Source organism: Rhinolophus hipposideros, assembly GCF_964194185.1.
Source record: "Rhinolophus hipposideros genome assembly, chromosome: 2".
In the NCBI taxonomy this organism is placed as follows: Eukaryota; Metazoa; Chordata; class Mammalia; order Chiroptera; family Rhinolophidae; genus Rhinolophus; species Rhinolophus hipposideros.
In genome coordinates, this window is record NC_138048.1 from 27,687,522 (window position 1) to 27,709,348 (window position 21,827).

The 21,827-nt window shown below is 36.3% G+C and overlaps 1 protein-coding gene across 1 annotated transcript in view; it reads left to right on the forward strand.

Annotated features, from left to right (window-relative positions):
• EPHA6 (EPH receptor A6) overlaps positions 1-21,827 on the forward strand; it is an 893,585-nt gene that overhangs the window by 155,036 nt on the left and 716,722 nt on the right. Inside the window, 1 exon segment of the mRNA XM_081062963.1 lies at positions 17,821-18,484. Within this exon segment, the coding sequence (XP_080919089.1) occupies positions 17,821-18,484 (664 nt within the window).

The following is a 21,827-nucleotide window of genomic DNA, read 5'->3' on the forward strand; positions in this document are numbered from 1 at the left end:
CTGGATTCACACGACGTCCGACCTGCTGTCCGCTTTCCTGCCAAGCAACCTATTCTCCTCGACTCCCCTCGACTCACCAACCAGCACAGCCACGGCAGTTATATCAGGGGCCAATTGGCTAACTGGCTACGGCTGACGGCCAACTAGCCACAACCAATGGCCATCTACTACCAGAGTCAGCACCCCCCCACGAGAGGCCAAGAGCCTAGAAACTGCTTTCTGGGACTCTGTCCCCACAATGTGACTCTCTCCTATGGCCCTCTCGCTGATCTCCCAAATTCTAGGATAGTTTATTGACGTATAAGAAGTGAGATTTAGGTAATCTTCCCATTTCACGAGGCTGGAAGAACCAATCATAGCTGCCTTTTAATTCTGGTTGCTTAGTTCAGTGCCACGTTATTATCGTTATTCTATGGAAATACTCTTGTGCTTTATTTATTTAATTTTGCTTTCTACTCACATTCCTCTTCCACCCTAGACAACTATTGTATTGTATTTGAGGTGAAAAATCTTTCATTTGAATATGTTCTTGGACACTGTAAATTGTCTTGTGAATATGTTGTTTTGTTTCCATAAATGATATTGTACCATATATCTAATTTTGATCTTCACTATTTTTTCATTAGCGTAGAGTTTTAATAAATATCTTTGTTGCTGGGTGTACATTTGCTCTTTCAGTACTAACTTCTGTGAATGTAGTATTTTGTTTTTTAGTTCCACTACATTTTACTTACCTCTAGTAACTACTTCTAACCTCCAGGTACAGTTAATCATGTTATGATATTCATATACTTATATATTTCCAGTTATGGACCTGTTGAATATTTCTCTGGGGTCTCTGTATTGGTGAGTGAGTGTGTATGCATGTACATGTCAAAGGATATATGCATGCTTAATTTAAGTACCAGAAGTTTGCCCTCTGTAATAGCTGTGAGAGTCTACTGCCTCTCATCAACAATGTATAAAGCTTTTTACTTGACAATACTTGAAAAGATAGAGCTTTCTCATTTCTGTCAATCTTAACGAGTCTAAAATATTCCAGTACTGTTTCAGTTTCTTTAAGTTTTAATGAGTTTGTGAATCTTTTCATATACTTGTTGGTATGATCCTATATCCTTGAATGCATTTTTATTGGGGTGACTTTTTTTAATAATTGATTTGTAAGAATTCTTTATTTAGTCTAGATATTTTTTTTTCTTTATAGGTGTTTTCACTTCAAAAACTATGTCCAAATCTGTCATTCGTCATTTTTGTCCATCATGTCCTTTATTGAGTAAAAATCTTATTTTTATATACTTACATTCACTGATTATTCAATTTACATTTTGTATTTCAAGTTATTGTTTAAGAAATCTTTCCCCAGCCTTAGATCCCAAAGGTACTTGTTTGTACTATATATTATCTTTACAGTTTTACCTTTTACATTTAGGTCAGTTGCCTTTGGGGATCAACATTCTTATAAGGGATTATGTAGAGATCCAATTTTATTTTTCTTCATATAGTGAGGTGTTTTTTTCTACTGAACAGCTCATCAATTGCATGGTGATTTTGTATACACCCATTATTTTATATTTATACATAAACACGGTTTATTGTTGAAGTCTGTATTCTGTTTAATGATCCATTTTCCTGTTATTGTGCTATTGATAGTATACAAAATTTTATTACTGCGGAATTATAGTACATTGTAATATCAGTAGGGCAAGACTTCACTCTAGGACTTTTATTTTAATGACTTAAATAATTTTGAAATGTTATCCTTTCTTATACATTTTAGAGTAAGTTTACTGAGTTTCCTAAAAACATTGAGCTGGTATTTATACCAGAATTGATTTGAATGTATAGATAAATGTGGGAGAAAAGGACATCTGTACAATATTAAAGTATCCCATCACTATTACAGAGTACAGTATCCCACCTAAGAGCATCAGCTGTGCTTCCACTCATTCAGAATTTGTTTTGAGACCCTTGCAAGGAACCCAGCTAGCAAAACAAAGTTGTGGTTCAAAGAATCCATTCCTAGCATTACAAAGCAGAGTGGACAAGAATTCCTCAAAAACTGAGAGACAATAACTTAATGATGGCTCAGATAAGAATTAACTGTTCTTTACAAGTTTGGTTGAATTTATTTTATTCCTCTGGACTAAGGATTTGGGGCATTTACATTTCTGCTCCCAAGTTAGTTTGAGCCATGTTTTTGTTGCTGTTGCTGTTACTTTTTATAGGGGAGTGATTTGTTGATTTTTGGGTAGTAAATAAAATTGTTATATTTTTATTATCAGAGTATATGAATTTCCTAGAATTTATATATATATATATATATATATATATATATATATATATATATATATCTTAATTATATATATATATGTATATACATTTGTATGTGTACATATGTGTATATATACACACACACATGTTACTATTATTATATAATATTGTTATAACACATGGGTTATATATGTGTAGTTATTAAATAACATAAAATATAAGCATTTTTTCGGAGTGGGAAATGTAGTTAAGTCACTGTTTTGTATCTATTTCTTCACTTAGATATTTTTCTAAACCATTAAATGTTCTTTTAAAATGAATTTTAATGACTAGATAGGATTCTATAATTTTTCTATTCCACAATTATTTTTTTTAACCTTATTACGATAAAATTCTAGAAGTGGAATTACTAGATTAGTGACTTAAGTACCTTCTTAGAATTCTTAAATCTATTGCCAAGTTTTTTTATGATGGTGCTTATCATATGCCAATATTTTTTCTAGGAAGGCAATTTATTCTTCACTTTTTTTTGGATTATTTTGTCTTGTCGTTATCCTTATTAGCAACATGCAGTTGTGTAAAGATTGTTCTTTGGTGTGTGGGTGTGTCTGTTTTAATTGCTGAAAGACCCTTTGTTCTGTCTAAGTACATTGATAGTTTTTTGTATCCAAGTTTGGAAACAGGAGACAGAATAGGGCTGAACACTGAATAGTAAAAGAGATGAATTTTATGTGCTGGAAGAAAATTTGGAACAAAGAGACTGGATCTACAGCTACTATGTGAATTGCAGTTGGATTTTATTATAAAATCTGGGAGTCTTCCTCTTTTAAAAGTGGATGTTAAACAATTATTGTTTAATAACTGACATATATATTTTGTCTTCTGTTAAGAGTTATTATATACCTTCTATTTATATGCTTACAATTTCCCCCCGCTTTTATGATTCACTTTTTAAAAATTTTTTCTATATTTTACTTTACTATATTTCTACTTTTTCAGACATATATATTCATTGATTTTCTTCTATTAACTGATAAACTATTACATTTAACTTAAATTATTACTCAAAAATTAACTATTTTTAGTAAATGTTAGATCCTTCAAATATATGTTAGAAATGATACTGACTTTGAATATATTCTTTTAAATTGTGAGAATTGTATCTGTTTAGGTATACGTAGTTCTTAGCTTAATTCCATGTCCTTTTAATTTTTAGCTGCTTAGGAAATGTTCAGTGTTTTGCTTATTGGATTTATGAATTGTAAACTGGCATAGAAAAAATATGCTCACAGTCATGTTTTAAGCAAATATACTCAAAGCAAATATGTAAGCAAACATACTCAAAGACATAAGCAAACATACCCAAAGACATATATTTTCTATGGATTTTGAGAATATCTTCATATAAAAGTATTTAATAAGTATTTATTTATTAACACCCTCATATTCTTAAGAATATTGGATTAATCAGGAGTATACATGATAATTAATATCCAGTATTTTTTCTGTTACAAAGCATCTAAGCATATAAGTGTAAGTTCATTTGTTCCATATATTTCAGAGCTGAAAGATTTATGTTCTCAACATAAACTTAAAATTCTATGTGATGCATTGCAAGGTTTTTATTACTATGCTAACAGCAATTTTAGTTTATTCTGTGGAATATAATATGTAATATCCAGGGATAGTTTTTTTTTTTTCCTCTTGAAGCTTGAAAGGAAAATGGTTGTTAAGCATTTTTATTTAGTTAATTTCAAATATTTTTTTCCTAAGAAAAGATTAATGAAACTTTTTCCAAAAGTTGTTAGTAATAACAGGGTAAGTTTATTATACTGTCTGGCTTTTTGCACAGCAACGATTGTGTTAAATTCTATTTAAAGGCATGCAAAAAAAATAAAAGCATGCAGTTCTTTTAAACAGTCTTTCAGAAAGCATATAATAGATCTGAACTAATATCAATTAACATTAATAATTAATTAATAAAAATAATAATTTTCTAATATAAATTACTCTAATTTTTCTAAACTAATAATTTTCTAATAATTAATAATTTGTGAGATTAGAAAATTAGACTTTTCTCCTAATCTGTGTAGTAGAAAATTCTCAATTTAGGTCAGCGGTATAGAACTTCTTTTTAACTACACGAATTTGATATTCTAAAATAATTGTTAATAATTGGAAATCAGTACCGCAGAGTTATTTGGAAAGAAAGTGCCTGTGCCTTTGTGATTTTCCCACTGTATATGCACTTACATGCTATCTTTAATAATCATTAAATACAAATATACCATACAAAATTAAATACAAATATTCCATACATAATTAATTAGTGTAACCTATCATAACTTTATTCAAGTCAAACACTCATATATGTCTATCACATGTAATTTAGACCTTTAAGTCAATTAATACAGACACATCTCTGTTAGAAGCTATTGGAGTTTCGGATGATTATTAGATACAGATTTTCACATGTATAATTCTAATGTCAAGCCAGCATTGACCTACCAGGCACCATTCCCATGGAACTGTCCTGGGTAGAGTTATAAGTTTAATTCAGTTGTGAAGGTGTAATATATTTTGAAAAACCAAGCCAAAATAGATCTTCTTGTGAAGTGTTAAATAACATTAATGAGCCAGAACAGAAGCTAAGAAGATTTGTCCAGAATCATCGTACTTTGAATCTCTGCAAATTTATTTTACACGTTACATGTCTGTAATAAGAAAGCGCTCTTCTCCAGATTTCTGGATGAAGATGGTGCTTCTGCCCACATCAGCATTTCATTAAACCATTTCTTGTCGTAGCTGCTATAAATCCTCTGTTATCAGCTCCAGTGGATAATGGACTATCTTTATTTTACTGGCCCTTTCAGCAGCAGTTGATATGCTTAAATACTGTTTCCTTCAATAATCATTTTCTTCTGTGATGTGCATCATACTCTGGGGGCTTGCTTCTTCCAATTTGCATTAACTTGTACAGTTTAAATATTCATTTATTCCATACTTTATGTTTGTAAGAATTACTAATTCATAATTCAATATACTTAAATATACCTTTTAAAGTACAAAGTTAATCAGAGTTAGGGCTATAGAATTTATGAGTAATTAGAGCAAAGATAGATGATCTGACTGGATCAGTAAGTAGTCCTTTTTATATTAAAGTCCTTCTCTATTAAATTATACCTTCTGAGCAGCCTAGATATTATATCGATTGCTCAGTTCACTCTCTCTCCTGATGAAGAGACACGTCTTGATATCATTTTCTTCTCCTCCCTTCATCTTGAAAACACACGCGCACATGCATAGAGAGAGAGAAACAGAGAGAGAGAAAGAGAAAACCTCTCAGTTCTAAACTCAAGTCTTCATCCTAACTTAAAATGTGCACTAATAAAAAATAAAAATACATAAATAATTTAAAAAGGTATGCTAAATAATCCAAAATAAAACATAGTGAGAAAAAGTGAAAAAAATGAAAAATAAAATGTGCACTAGCATAGCGTTTGCAGGCTTCAGTTAAGCCATCTGAGAGGTCCATGTTCAGCTGTTATTATGAATTCTCTAAAATAAGATGATTAGTTTGGGAGATTGTTTAAAGTTTATCTCTCTCAATATTGTGTGATGTTTAGAATCCTGATTTAAGAAGTAGTAAGTTTCCTGTTAATGGAAGCATTCAGAATCATTTTAATCAGAATTCAGTAAATATTAAGAACCAATTACGATCCTAATATTGTATCCCCTCTGGTATGGAGGCTACAATGGTGAATAAAAAACAATGTCCTGCTCTCATTGAGATTACATGCTACTTACATTTATTTTAGTTCAGAGCCTCCGCATGGGCCAATAAGACTTGGCAGATACGTGTGGTGTTGATTCTTCAATGTTCTTTGTACACTTAAGTTAGTTCCCTCCTTTAAATCAGTATCCTCATCCATAAAACAAGGATAGTATGCTTTATTCTATCATACAAGAATGAAATTAAATATGGCTTGTGAGATTATTTTTATATGCTATCTGTATCTGTGAAGTACTGTGGCACCTAGCATGGTATTTATGTTATTGTTGAACATAAGACAGGATTATTAAGGTGAAATTACCATATCTACATTGTAGAAATCCTATTCAAAGATGGTATTTGCAGCATCTTATTCATTGTTTAGGTGAAAATCTCAAGTTTTTATACATATTAGGTATTTTAGACATTCAGAAGATGGACTCTAAGAATTTTTAATCTTCATGAATATATTGTGACAATATTTTTATGAGAAGAATCATTCCTTAATGGAAATTATCCTTCTTGCTGTAATATTTTGATCCTTTTAATAGGATAAATGGACCAAAAGTAATAAATTTATATGTAAAATTTACTTAGTCTCAGCAGTTGTCTTCCCAACTTGACAGCGAGTTCGTACTTTTTTTCATTACTAAATCTTTGTAGTGCTAATAAAAAAGTTTTATGGTTGCCCAAAGTGAGATAGAAATGTATCTACACATGATGCATTTTGCTCCTTTTTTTATTCTCCAAAACTAGTTATTATTTAAATGCAGGGCCTTCACTTTTCTGCTGCAAAAACAGATTTACGTTATTAACTACATGCCTAGAAGCAGAATTCAGAGTGCTAATTTTCTAAGTTTATGTCAGTATATTGACTCAAAGTGAATATTTAAGTCGTGCTGAGGAAAATATCCCATTAGAATAAAAGGCCCCGTTTAACAAGCTTTTCTTTGGTAGAGAATATTTGATGCTTATGATATAAAAATTAGGCCATGACAGCATTGCATAATGAGATGCCTATGTACATTCAATGGATTATATGAGGTAACAGGTAGAATGTTCAGAATAGATCAGATATGTGTAGATTTACCAAATTAGACTTCTCTTCATTCTCAACTATTCTATTTTATCATTCTTAGAATGAAGTTGGATTTTTTTCCCCCCCTGCCTGCCTCCCTTTCTTACTTGCATTTCGTTTACCTTGAGGAATAAGTTACAGCAGCATACTATATAATATGCGGATACTCGGTAACAAGTTATACAAGGGACCTAACTAGGAATTATTCTGTACCTATAGATTTATCATGATTTTGTTGTTTCTTTGTTTTATTTTAATCTATTTTGAATTATCTTTTACTTTTGGGGCAAAATCTGAATAATAATAGGCTATCTCATGTCCCGACCTGCAGGATCAACAACGGAAGACCTGGGGGAGAAATAGGGGCTGGGGGGACAGGGGTACGCGAGAAATGGAGACAAGACAAGAATCTGATCAAGTCTCTCTTTATTGAAGGTAACAGCTTGTATATATAGATTTAGGCACATCAAAGAAACACCTGGTCTCCCAATATGGGGACCGACCAATCAGAGGGTGCTTCGTCATGGCGGGCTGTTTTGAGAAATCGAAAGTTAAACTTAAACAATAGAATCGAAACTTTAAGCTTGGCCCAGGGGCAACCAGGTGCAAACAAGTCCGGGCATGTCTGGGCGGGTCCGGGCAGGCCGGCCCCGGACAGGTCCTCCTTTTTTATTTTGTTTTGAGGAATAGAGAGATGGCCCCTCGGGGACTGCGTCTGTCTTAGGTTGCCAGGATGTGGGGTGAGCAGTGATTCAACCATGAATCTTAGCATTTATGTGACCCTGTCACCAGACATCACCGTGAACCCGACTCCTGGTCTTACCCGTCGTTGACCGTCCAGTCCATCTCACAGGGGAAGGGGGTCTTATCATATATCATTCAATGACAAATATGAGCCACCCTTGTTTCTCATTTCCAAACGGTGGTAATGGACCTGTATGGGTTTGGCCTGGATGGCTTCAATCTGTTGTTTAATGAAGGCTATAAGTTTGTTAAATAAGAAAGGCCCAAGCGAGGCAATCAGCAATAGGGATAGTAACGGGCCCAAAAAGGGGAGGAGATATGGCAATAGTCCATTCAATCCCGTCCATAGTGGATTGGCAGCCAATTCTTTTCTTCTTCGCTCTAGGTCATCTTGCAGCTGTCTGATCTTGTCTCTGACGATCCCGGATTTATTCGCGTAGAAACAGCATTTCTCCTGTAATGCTAAACAGATGCCTCCCTGTTCGGCAGTTAATAGATCTAAACCCCTTCTATTTTGTAAGGTTACTTCTGCTAAGGAATCTACCTGGTCTTGAAGGTCCTGAACGGTACTAGATAAGGTCTGGATATCTGAGATAAGTTGTCTAGATATTTTGGTGTACTGGGTTAAGGAGACCCCCAGGCCAGCAGTCCCAGAGGCTACAGCTGTACTAACTCCCAGGCCTACAAGCAAGGGGATAATTTGTACTGCCCGTTTGGATCTCCCAAACATGTGATCTATGGCTGGAATCGGGACTGGCTCTTCCCCAGGGATGATGTCTATGTCAGGTAGAAGGGAGGCTAATACACATAATCCTGTCCAGTTGCGAGGTAGCTGCGAATAAGCTCTATTGTTTCCACAGACAAAAACTGAACCATTAGGAGCACACAAGGACATAGATATATTGATTGTTTTTATGCAGTTAGTGAAAGCTACGAACCCTACATCAAGCATAAAGGAATCATTAGAGGTGGGGTAACTAAAGCAAGTGGAGTTATAGAACTGGACTGGTTGGACTAAAAGAGGGGCAGTGAGTGGGCAACTGCCGTTTATGGAATAGTTTCCAGGGAGGCTGGGTATGGCAAGGGGAACAGGGTACCCCATCTGCATGCAAAGCCAGCACTCTTCTGCAAGGGCCGAATTAGAGGTGTTAAGCAGATTGTAAATTGTAGTCACACAGCAACCTAGCAGTCTGTCCCCTCCAATCTTTCCTTAGGGAAAGGTGACCCCGCGGGACCGTCCCTCACTGGGGCTGAGTCCACGCCACCCCAAGTCTCCATGTTTGGTCCCTGCAAGCAGGGTCCGCAGTCAAAGACGGGCAAGATCTCTCACGGGAGAAACAACCTAAGCCAGACGGGACCCCCCCTGAGACCCCCATGAGCTAATGTAAAGTTAGGAGGTAGCTGTGCCCCTCCTTTACTGAGAAGCTGCTGACGCATGCCTCAACTGTTGTCCTTTACCCTCAGGTGTAATGGACCCATTAGAACAATAACATCTCGCTCCTCCTGTTAGGCTCATGGGATAATCTTATCTTGTGAGACTTGTATGTACCACACCTTGGTCATTTGGGGGATGGTATGCATCGGTTGCTTTGGGACGATTATGGGATTTGGAATGAAGGATTATTGTGTGGTGTAAGAGTTTCGCAGACCCTGCCCCTTACCAGGGCTAAACCCCTGTCCGGCATTTGTGCAATAACAACTTCATTGGGGCTACACATCATAACTTTCATTTGGGAAAGCAAGTCTCTACCCCAGAGATTGACGGGCAGTTGAGGAATGATGAAGGGCTTTATGAGGCCTGAATTGCCTTCTCTATCCTTCCAAACGAGATATTTGGAACTTTGTCGAGGATTGCTACTTTGTCCAATTCCTCTCAAATTAGTTAATGTCTCTGAGGTGGGCCAATGGGAGGACCAATCCTCTGATCTAATAATACTTACATCAGCCCCTGTGTCTATTAGACCAGTGAAGGGTTTATCATCTAGCCATAATATCAAAGAGGGCTTTTGACTTGTAATTGGTTGTATCCAATAGACATCAGATGACCCAAAACTACCTGTTTCTCTTTTGGGCCGTTGGCTTTTGTGGGCAGTCTTGACCAAAGGCAACAAGACTAGCTGGGCAATTCTTTCCCCACGTGGGATAGAGAGAATATTACTGTCAGCTTTAGCCATGATCTTAATTTCCCCAGTATAATCATTATCAATAACTCCTGGGTAAATTTGGAGGCCTCTCATGGTAACACTGCTCCTTCCTAGAATTAATCCAAATGTTTCAGGTGGTAAGGGGCCATATACGCCTGTGTTTAAGGCTTGTGTTCCCATTTCGGGGGTTAATACTGTGTGGGAGGTGGAACAAAGGTCCAGTCCTGCGCTCCCTGGGGTTGCTCTACTAAGTCCTGAAAAGGATTGTTGGGTGTTGCTGGAACAAAGCTGACTGCCCCATAAGCTTGTTTCGGGGCCTGAGGCTGGCCCCTCCTCCCATTTCCGGACTGCTGTGGCAAAGGCTGACCTTGGGCGTCGGTCTTGGAGTCTTGGATTTACAATCTCGAGCCCAATGTTTTCCCCGCTTGCATCGGGGGCAGAGGCCAGGGAGCTTAGTGGGGACCGTATCAGGGGAAGATTCATTGCTTGATGGGCATTCTTTAGAATAATGACCCAGTTTTCCACACTTGTAACAGCCTCTTTTAGTTTCTGTCTTATTTTTTATGTACTCTGTGACCGATTGGCTGCTAAATGCAGCTGCCATGGCAAGCCCTTGTTGGTAAGAAGGATCAATCTCAGAGCAAATACTAACAAACTCAGTTACATCAGTTGTTCTCTTTTTGAAAGGCCTGATAGCGGCTTGGCAAGCCGGGTTAGCATTTTCAAAAGCCAGCTCTCGGACCAAGTCCATGGCGGCAGCGGTAGTGCCGAGGGACCGCTCTGCCGCAGTCCGTAATCTATCAACGAAATCAGAGAAGGCCTCGTTGGATCCCTGTCTAATCTTAACAAGAGAAACTCCAGCGTTCTCCTTGGAGGGGAGTTTTCTCCAGGCCCTCGTGGCTGCAGATGAGATTTGTGCAAAAAGCCCTGGGTCAGCCTGAAGCTGGGCATTCATGGTGGCATAAATTCCAGTACCAGTGATCATTTCAAAAGTCCAGGGGGTGCCTGCCCAAGCATTGGCTCGGGCTAAATCTCGGCAAAGGTCTTGGAACTCTGTTCTCCACAGGAGGTGATCACGGCCTTTACTAAGGTCTGCCAATCTTGGGGAGTCAGCCATTGTTCAGCAATAGAGTCTAAAATGGTAAGGGTAAAAGGGGCACTGGCACCGTACTGAGAGACGGCTGATTTTAATTCCTTCAGGTGTTGGTAGTTATGTGGTTGGTGGTAGCGTTGGGGCTGTCCCTGAGCATCTTGAGCTTCAACAACCGGGAAGGCGTCGACGCCTCCCAGCGTGCAGGACTGTCTCAAAGATGTTCGAGACAGGGGCATCGGGTGTAGGGGGTACAAAAGGAGGCAGGATGGTGATGGCCTGATTACAGGCTGTAACCTGTCTAGCATTGTTATGGTCTTTTAGATTCATCCCTCTTAGCTGTGCCACTAAGGACTGGCGCCTGGCTTGGAGGCGGACCCTTTCTTCCAAGGCTACAATCTGGGTTTTTAGATCTCGATTAGGATCCATCGGGGCCGCAGGCGGGGCAGAAGCCTCATTGTAGGAGGGAGGGCGGAGCGGCCAGTCAGGGTCATGATTTTTTGCCGCTCTATCAGCCAAATCATCCCAATCTACATCAGAAGGGTCGGGATCTACCTCCCGTGCTAGGAATGTCTGAGGCGATTGCTTATCTCTCCTCTTCTCTTTATTTTGTTGTCTACGGATTTTTGTCTTATGGGAATGTCTCTTTTGTCTTTTTTCATCATCAGAAGAGGAGGAATCCTGTAAGTTTGTTTTAGTCTTGTATGCCCCTGACCTCTTTACTTCCTCCTCTGAATCATTAGCGATAGTCTTTAAAGGGGGGTAAAGTTTGGGTCTAACATCCACTGGCGGGGTATCTTTACTAGGAGGAGGGTTGGCTTTTGCACCCTCTGTATCACTTTCTAAGGAGATCAGGTCTTCCTCGGCCTTGATCGAGGTTTCACCGGGATCGTTTCCGGGGTCCTCCTTTAGCAATTTTTCAGTGTGATGAATAGCGTTTTCAACCTCCGGACAACCTTCCCTTTTTCCTATCATTTCATTAATTAAATTCCAATATGAGAAGGCGGTTACAGGTATTTTTTCAGGTCCAAAGACCTTATAATAATCATTGAGTGCATCCCCTACTCTCCTCTATCGTCTACAGTCAATGGTGCCTTCCTGAGGAAACCAAGGGCATGTCTCCTTAACAAAGTCAAAAAACTTAAAAAGATCCTGACTCTTAACCTTTACTCCTCGCGTCCTGAGCGCATCTTTTACCTGCTTAACATAGACCTCATGATGACTTAATTCCTGTCCCATTTCAGACGCTTATCCTCTTACCTTCTGTCTCGGCGCGGCAGGCTCCCGCGGCGGCAGAACGGTTTACTTTCGATTTGCAGGCCTTCATGAGGCGTCCTCTCCCTCTAGGGATTTTCTCGTACCCAGGCCCCACGTTGGGCGCCACGTTGTCCCGACCTGCAGGATCGACAACGGAAGACCTGGGGGAGAAATAGGGGCTGGGGGGACAGGGGTAAGCGAGAAATGGAGACAAGACAGGAATCTGATCAAGTCTCTCTTTTTTGAAGGTAACAGCTTCTATATATAGATTTAGGCACATCAAAGAAACACCTGGTCTCCCAATATGGGGACCGACCAATCAGAGGGTGCTTCCTCATGGTGGGCTGTTTTGAGAAATCGAAACTTAAACTTAAACAATAGAATGGAAACTTAAGCTTGGCCCAGGGGCAACCAGGTGCAGACGTGTCTGGGCACATCTGGGCGGGTCGGGCAGGCCGGCCCCGGACAATCTCATTGCTTTATTAATTAAGCATATACCAATAAAATTCTAGCCCATTTAACAAGGTGTTTGGTCTTTTGGATTCTATCCCTCTTAAATGATATTTTCTTATATCCTTTTTCCTTTGCATATTTCCCCTTTATCTGTGTATCATAACCATATTTTCAAGAAATAAATACAAAATATTATTTTCACCATGTAATTTATCTCGCTTTTAGATTATAGATGGGATCTGTTACAAATGGAGGCAAAAATAAATTTAAAACAACTAATTTTACTATTAGAGTACATAGTAGTATCGTGTGATTATTTAAAAGGCAGACAGAGTAAAGGGAAGAGAGAAAAGCATGTAACTAGGTACTTACGAATTTAGGAAGCACAAGTAAAGGTAAAAACCAAAATACTTTTCTATAGTTATTTTATTGTTCAATGTTATTTGTGTGCTTCCTTCCCTGGTCCCTATCATCAGCATATTTAACATTGATTTTTTTTTTCTGGATTAACAAACATTTATTTTTAAACTCTGTGCATTTCAAACACAATTTTTTGAAGAAACGTAAAAGAATATCTTTTACATATATAACAAAATGTATACAAATTATTGTTTGGGGAAAGATGAATATGTTGTAACAAAATTAATGCTTTTTTATTATTTTATTTTATTTTATATATTTTTTTATGATTTTAATTTTTTCCCCCTTAAATTAGACAATCTCTGTAGCTGCATAGGGTCCTAAGGTATCTAGGGTGTGATTTTTTTTTTTTTTTATCTTCCTTTTCTCTCTGATGATACAGAGGCGAGCATGTATGTATGAGGATAATTTCTTCTGTTGCTACAAGTTTTCTTAAGGTTTGACCAAAATTTGTGTAAAGTTATCAGGATTTATCACTGCCATTTGAAATTAAAAATAGCTTTCCATCACCCCTTCTATGCTGAGAAAACAGACTGCTATTGTTTTAAAATTTCAAAGATTAAAAAAAAAAATGTTTATATTCCCGTTGAATTCTAAAGATTTTCAAACAGAGGCAGGTATACATTTGAGAGATTTACCTTAGAGCCTTGGGTGTTTGGGTCAATTTACCAGTAAATTATCTGAATATTCTTATCTACAAAGGCTATTTGACTGCCTTTTTCAGTTCTCTGAGAAAAGAAAGCCATATGATTTTGCAATGACTGCTAGTTGCTTTAGGAATTAATTGCCTTGTTCTAACTTTCTAAGCCCAAAAGGAATTCAGCTATTTGGCCTACTTTATTTAGCTCTCTATGGAAACAAAAACTCACTGTGTGTGTGGGTGGGGAAGGGTTTTTAGAGAACCCTTAGGCATAAATGGATTAAGTACTATTCAGAGCTCTTTACACTTCCTATCACTTCTAACAAACATTCCCATTAAATAGCACTCCCCAAGGGATCCATCAGTGGAGAAATATTCTTAGGTGCTGTAAAGCATTAAACTGTATGCATATACTATTGAGAATTTTAGTCCTGTGCCAACTATTTTCCAGTGGGTAAAAGTTCCTGCCCTATTTAAGACAAGTGCGAAATATTCTCCAGTGTGAAATATTTAGATGTATGTAAAGTTTTTAATGGCAGAAATTGCATGATGAAATAATAAAACCTGTCATTATTCTACTATTAAGCTGATGAAGTCTATCAGCTACTTGCTTTTACATAATAGGAACTGAACCTGAAATATTCCAACTCTTCTGTCTCATTTTATTTGACTTTTTTATATTTTAATATAAGATTTAAATACCAATCTATAAAACCAGTCTTTGATGTATAATATAGAAAAGAGCACAGTAAAGAAAAAAAAATACATGTATTAAAAGATAAACTGAAGCATATTAAAATTTTTAAGAGGTTGTTGAGCAAACATCGATTCCAATCAGGCAGCATCAAACCAAAAGTATTAGAATCAGTCTGCTGACAGTAGCTGGGGAAAAGACTGTATAGAGCAGACGTGGAAGTAAAGCAAAGAAATTATGTCGTTTGCTATAGCTTAAACAATTGCCTTATTTGGGATAGTTTAGTTGGCTATTTGTGACCAGTTATTCTTAGATTTTGATTTTTTCAACCTTGATTCATTTATAGGAACTTACATAGAGTTTGCTTATATAGGGTGCAAAGGTATTAGAGTCACCTCAGTCTAACGGCCTCCTTATTTAATGCTTTTGCAGAGTAGAATATCTTACAGACTGTATCTGTTCTTATGGCTAGGAGTAGCAGAACAGCAAGCTTTTTCTGTCCTATGTGCATTTTATGAGTCCTTTTCTTTGGATCAAGGAATGTACATATGAATTACATGTGATGAATGGAAAAGATTTGTCACTTGGAGGATCTTGCGTAATGAAAGCTTTTAGTTAAACAAGAATCAGTTGTCTTCCAAAGGGTTGCCAGGATGAATATCTCATGACCCATATGGGTATTTGTTCTAAGAATATAAATGTTGGATATGGTAGTACATATAGTCGGTGTGGCCACAGGAGGAAAAGCAAGAAATAGACTAGACTTGGAAGGAAGTTTACTATACTCACAATCCATGGGGGCACCACATGCCACATTGTCACAGGGGAATCAGTGTGTTTTGGTCAAGTGGCAGAAGACAGGAGTGAGGGGAAAGCCTGAGCCAGATCCTTTATTGGGGTTTCTGTGGGAAATGCAAGGCAGAGCAAACTGTTTAGGATAGGATAGTTTGAGTGATTCCTGCAGTTTGGGCTGTAAGGGTGATCTCTAGTTGTCTGGCATGACCCTGGGATGATTTAGCACAGTGGAAATATTGGGTTGGGGTATGACTTAGAGAAGGATGTGGTTAGGGCTGGAGACTCTGGATTGATTGGTTTGCATATGAAAGACGTGCTCTAGGCCCAAAGTCCTGCGCTATCTCTAAGAATTGGCTTGTCCTGGAAGGTCCAGTCTCTCCCAGGCCAGCAAGCTGGCTAGCAAAATATAAAAAAAAAAAAAAAAGTCAGAAGGCTTGGTTCCAGTCCTTGGTCTATGCAAAGCTAGGCAATTACTTGATTTCCTAGGTATTAGAATTTTTTTATCAGTAATGTGAAAATGAATATAAAATGAAAGGGCTAATGAGTAAAATAGAAAATGCTTTCTGTTTTACTCATCCAGGCCATAAGAACAGATACAGTTTGCAAGGTATTGTGTTCTGCAGAGCATATATGATTTAATTTTTGCTTTACTGATTTTTTTCTATGTTATATATTGATAAATTATTTTTACATATTGGTATTTTATTTTAATGCCTACAGAAAGTATATATTTAAAAAAAAAAACACGAGCATGAGGAGTCGGAGTATTTTGGGTTCAGTGCCTGTTATGTAAAAGCAAAACTAACTGAATTGACCAACTTAATAGCAGAATTAATGACAGGTTTGATACATATTTTCATCATGCAGTTTCTGCAATTACCAGGTTTATGTATATATAAATATTTCACAGCAGAGGATAAATTATGTGTTTGTTTTAAATAGGGACAAAAACTTTTACCTACTGAATGTATGTGGTACAGGGCTAAAATTTCCCAAATGTGTACATTATATATAATTATATATTATACATACAAATGTGTACATTATATATAATTATATATATATATTATATAATATACATTAATATTAATGAGTATTAATATACTAATAATATATGATATATTATATTTAATATGCATGTATATTTATACATATATGTATAAATATATGTACATATGTGTATAAATATATATTAGTGTTATATATTAATTTCTATTAACTCTTCTCCTTCTGCCTTACTGAATCTTATAATATTTTAAGGTTCAAGTCAAGTTCCTCCTTCTTGGCCAAACCTCTCAAACCACCCTAGTTTATGAGTGTTGCTATCCTTTGAACACTTACTAAGATTCATAGTACGCTAAAATGAAAAGTATTTAAATAGGTAATTTTATGTGATGTTCTCTGAGATTATTGGATCACCTCTGATAAACCAGGGGTGTGTTTGCAAAATTCTATTCACAGAAACTCTCTGTTACTTCTGTAAAATACTCTTTAAATTCCAAGCAATCAACTTACAAATGAAAATTTTAGATACAGAGTATTTTTAAGTTTGCTTTATGGATAATGTAAATTATTTGTGGAAATGTACAGGAGATAATTGACAGTACTTATTGTCACAAGAGTCCTATAGACTGAAGAAAGTAGCCATTCTACATTCACTCCCTCAGTAAGGCCTTCTCTGCACACCCTATTTAAAATCACAACCCTCTTCTCCATTTCCTTGCCTTAATTGTTCCCATTGTACTTTCTACCATATTATGCAAATTACTCATTTACAATTTTTATTTTTATTGTCTCTCCTCAGTCTAAGTAAGAGCCATCAAGGCAGGGAGTTTCTATTCAGCTAATCCACTGCTGCATTCCATGTGTTCAGAACAGTGCCTGATCAATGTTTCTTGACTAAGTCTAAGGTTTATCTAAGTCTATTTTCTATCAAAATAGCCATGTAAATATTTAATTGAATCATAGTAAATATACCTCAATTTGTGGCAAATTGGGTATGAGGACAGATGGGTAACCAGAGTGCATGTGTCATTTGTCTAAGTATTTCATTAGCTAAAGGATGCCATTTTACATTCTTATAGTATGCCAGGAAGCATTTAAATTACTTTACATATATTAATTAATTTATGCCTCACAACAACCCTATGAAATAGGTACATTTTACATTTGAGGAAACTAGAATTTAAATTAAGTGTTTATGTTTTAAGACCAAACACTTTTGGTCATGCAACTAATTAGTAGGAAGGCAAGATGCACCAGGACAGATAGTATGTCCAGAACCCATATACTTAACCAAAAGTTCATGGTTAAAATCTTGCTGCATTATTACTTTGACTTGCTTCATTTGTATCTTTTTTATTAATTTTTCTTGCTAAAGAAGAAAAATTGGGAAGTAATTGTTTCTGTTTTACCACTGTGTTTTATAATCATTTAATTATTATCATTCTTTCTTTTTGCAGTGGGATGCCATTACTGAAATGGATGAGCACAATAGACCCATTCACACATACCAGGTATGCAATGTAATGGAACCAAACCAAAACAATTGGCTTCGTACAAACTGGATCTCCCGTGATGCAGCTCAGAAAATTTATGTGGAAATGAAGTTCACATTGAGGGATTGTAACAGCATCCCATGGGTCTTGGGGACTTGCAAAGAAACATTCAATCTGTACTATGCGGAATCAGATGAGTCCCATGGAATTAAATTCAAGCCAAGCCAGTATACAAAGATCGACACAATTGCTGCTGATGAAAGTTTTACCCAAATGGATTTGGGTGATCGTATCCTCAAACTCAACACTGAAATTCGTGAAGTGGGGCCTGTAGAAAGGAAAGGGTTTTATCTGGCTTTTCAAGACATTGGGGCCTGCATTGCCCTGGTCTCGGTCCGTGTTTTCTACAAGAAGTGCCCCTTCACTGTTCGTAACTTGGCCATGTTTCCTGACACCATCCCAAGGGTTGACTCTTCCTCTTTGGTTGAAGTAAGGGGCTCTTGTGTGAAGAGTGCAGAAGAACGTGACACTCCTAAGCTATATTGTGGAGCTGATGGAGATTGGCTGGTTCCTCTTGGAAGGTGTATCTGCAGTACAGGATATGAAGAAGTTGAGGGTTCTTGCCACGGTAAGAAAAAAACATTCAAATAATTTATTATACATTTAAATTACAGTATTTGTGTGTGTGTGTGTCTGTGTGTTTTAAGTTTAGAACTATACCTTACACATTGTTATGATAATGAAATACCTATAATTTTCAAGATGACACAATGTTTTTTCTTTGTGAATCATTTTATGAGGGCTTAATCTAATAAGCATATACGTTTAAAAATTTTACGTATCTCTGAAAAAGATAATCAATATCAATTGTGTTTGGATTTAGGACTCATAACACAAATATAGAAATATAATTATTGCTTGGTAAATAGTAACATAGTAGAGATAGTTCCCTCTCTGGTTAAATCATTTATAGGTTTGTTTTCTATAGAACATATTGAAGTTGTTGACTTCTTTGTTGATTCTATATTCATATTCACGAAAAAGGATGAGAATAAATGATAAAATTATACATATATATATACATATATGGGTCATGGGTAATGTATGTGCATTTTTAAAGTTTTTATATATTTATAAAACACTTGGGTTCTTTTATGTTGAAAAGTTCACTAGAGCCTCCAATGATGATTATGTTTGGTTATTTGAAAATATTAATATTTGCATGAAAAGTCTGCACTATATTTTTTTATAAAGTATGAGCCAGCTTTCCGCTATTATTTAATCGCTAAAATATGTTTTATTGACGTTTACCAATATAGATTGAATTCAAAATTTGTATTTACTTATAACAAAGACTTAGAATGGAACTAAAATAAGTTACAAATTATCCTTTGGGAGGTCACTAAAATATTTTACATTGGAAAATGCTCTAAAGTAAAATTCACACATATGAGTAATTATTCAATGAGACTGAGGAGAGAGTAAGAGTTTGGGATAAAACATATTAGACATACTAACCATGTAGTTTTATTACATTTTAAATTAGAAGAACTTGGGCATTAATTGGTGAAAATAAAGTTTTAAAAATATTTAAAGAATAATTTTATAATCTAACGATTTATGTGATTAACTATCATTAAATATTTGTAGTTTTTCATATCATTGACCACAGTATGAGAGGTAGTGACAGTCACTGATGCTTAGATATTTTCTTAATATGTTTGTTCTGTGAAATTACATTCTTATATATAAATACCTTACAATTCCTTCCACTGTTTGAAAAATTTGATTTTGGATAAATGATGACTATTATCAGCTTATGAGCTACTGCTAGACTCATCTATTTTTATGGTTTGTTATTTATTTGATTACAGAAATGTGAGTGGGTATAATGCAAATATTCATCATCTTCTTGTAGTGGACGGCAGAAATTGGAAGAATTAAGCTTGAATTCTAAATCTGTGTCTTACTTTGAAATCATAGTTTCCTTATCCAAAAATAAAGTAGTGCTTATAATCAACTAATGGTAATGTACATGAAACACTATTAAAAACAAGCATATATGCCTGGTTCCAAATAATTCAAAAACAATTGCTATTTATAGATACAAGGGGAGTCAGAGTGCATATTGGAGATGTTTTTAGAGATAGGTATCTGGCACTGCCACCAGTCAGTGCCAGAATGTTAGAATATTTAAGGTGTGAGTTTTGGTGTTTTGTTTCATATTGCTCCCTCCTATCTTCTGATAATGATTTTTATCATGAACTCCATTGCCATCTATCAACAAGTTACTTCACAATCAAATCTCTGAATTGCATATAACCTAAACGACAGATTAATTGGAATTTATACGAATACACCATACCTCAAGTAGTAAGGTGACACCATAAATATGTCCTTTTTTTCTTTTAGTCTGCTTTGTTAGAACAATTAATTTATTTAAGCAATTAACATTTTTCAGCACCTATATCTGTTAATTGCTTTGGTAGTTGATAGAGACAAATATAAATAAAGCATATGAGTATGTTTCATTTATCTATCGCTATTGAGACAAAATAGTCCAACACTTACTAGTTTAAAACCACAATGATTTATGATTTCTCAGGGCTCAGCTGGGTAGTTCTTCTGCTTAATGTAGAGTCAACCAAGGTCACTCATGCAGCTGTTTTCAGCTGAAAGCTTGACTGGAGTTGGTATGTTCAAGATGACCTGTCACCTGCCAGGGTCTCTTTCTTTATGGCTTCTCATCATTTAAAAATCTAGTTTAAGGTTGTTACAGTACAATGGCTGCTTCAGAGAGAGTTGGTAACATGACCAGGTATAAAGTGAGTATATGAGGAGACTACACAACGGGTAATATCTGAAAGTATGTTTATAGGGAGCTGCCAGTTTGAGAATATACCACAGTCCACTCTCTAGATTCGCATGATTAATGTCCCTTCTTCATGCACAAAATACCATGCCCTCCCACAGATTTATCCCATATGGCATCGTATTTCAGAGGAGCATCATGGAAGTCAGTCCTGATGTGAATGAAGGTAAAGGTCCTCTTAACCTGGAGAACTAAGAACTGAAAAGAATGAAAAGAATAATAAAAACTAGTAAGTTATTTTTCCTCTCACGCACAGAACACACATGGGACAGGGACAGGAGAATCGTGAAAGATTCTCTCATTCCTAAAGGTGGGTTCACAGCAGTCACTGGTTCCTTGTGATTCTGAAATCCAGCTAGATGTTGTCAGGATCCATTACTGTGGGGCAGGGGGTGTTCTTTGATTGGAGCCCAGTTATGCTGTCTAGGAATGTTCTCTGTGGCTCTTGGCTGCATCACTCTGCCCTCTGAGTCATCCTCCTCTTGTATAAGAACTGCCCAAGTGCTAGTTGCCAGTTTCAACAGCTGAGAAACGTTCTTAATTTGATTCACAACATTCTGAAGTATTTTTTCTATTTTCCAAATTATCACAGACAATATCTTACCGATTGTCCTCTCCCCAAATACATAACATATGTTGACCTTTTAATATCTCCAATAACAATTTCTTTACTTCTCTTCCATCCTCCGCTACTTGCTACCCTTCCAGTCTTTACAGCCTGTTCAGTACAAAAGCAAATGCCATACGTTTACAGCTTTTTATCATAGTGGCACCCCTTGTTTTATACGAATTATTTGCTTACAACCTGGAAATATGGTCTGGGCTAAGTTGGGTGGTTCTTCTGCTGGTCTTACCTGGGGACACTCATGCAATTACCATTATTTGGATGTTTAACAAAGCTGGACATGCAAGATGGCGTCACGCATATGTGGGATATTTGAGACCCTAAGGTTGTTTGCCATGTAAATCCTGTTAACAATTTTAATGTGTTTCACTTAGGAAATTATCCTAATTTTTAAATTTCTTTCTGATATAGCCATTAAAAGTAGCAATTCATCGTAACATTCAAAGGGCTTCACTGTTTGACCTTGTCCTGTTC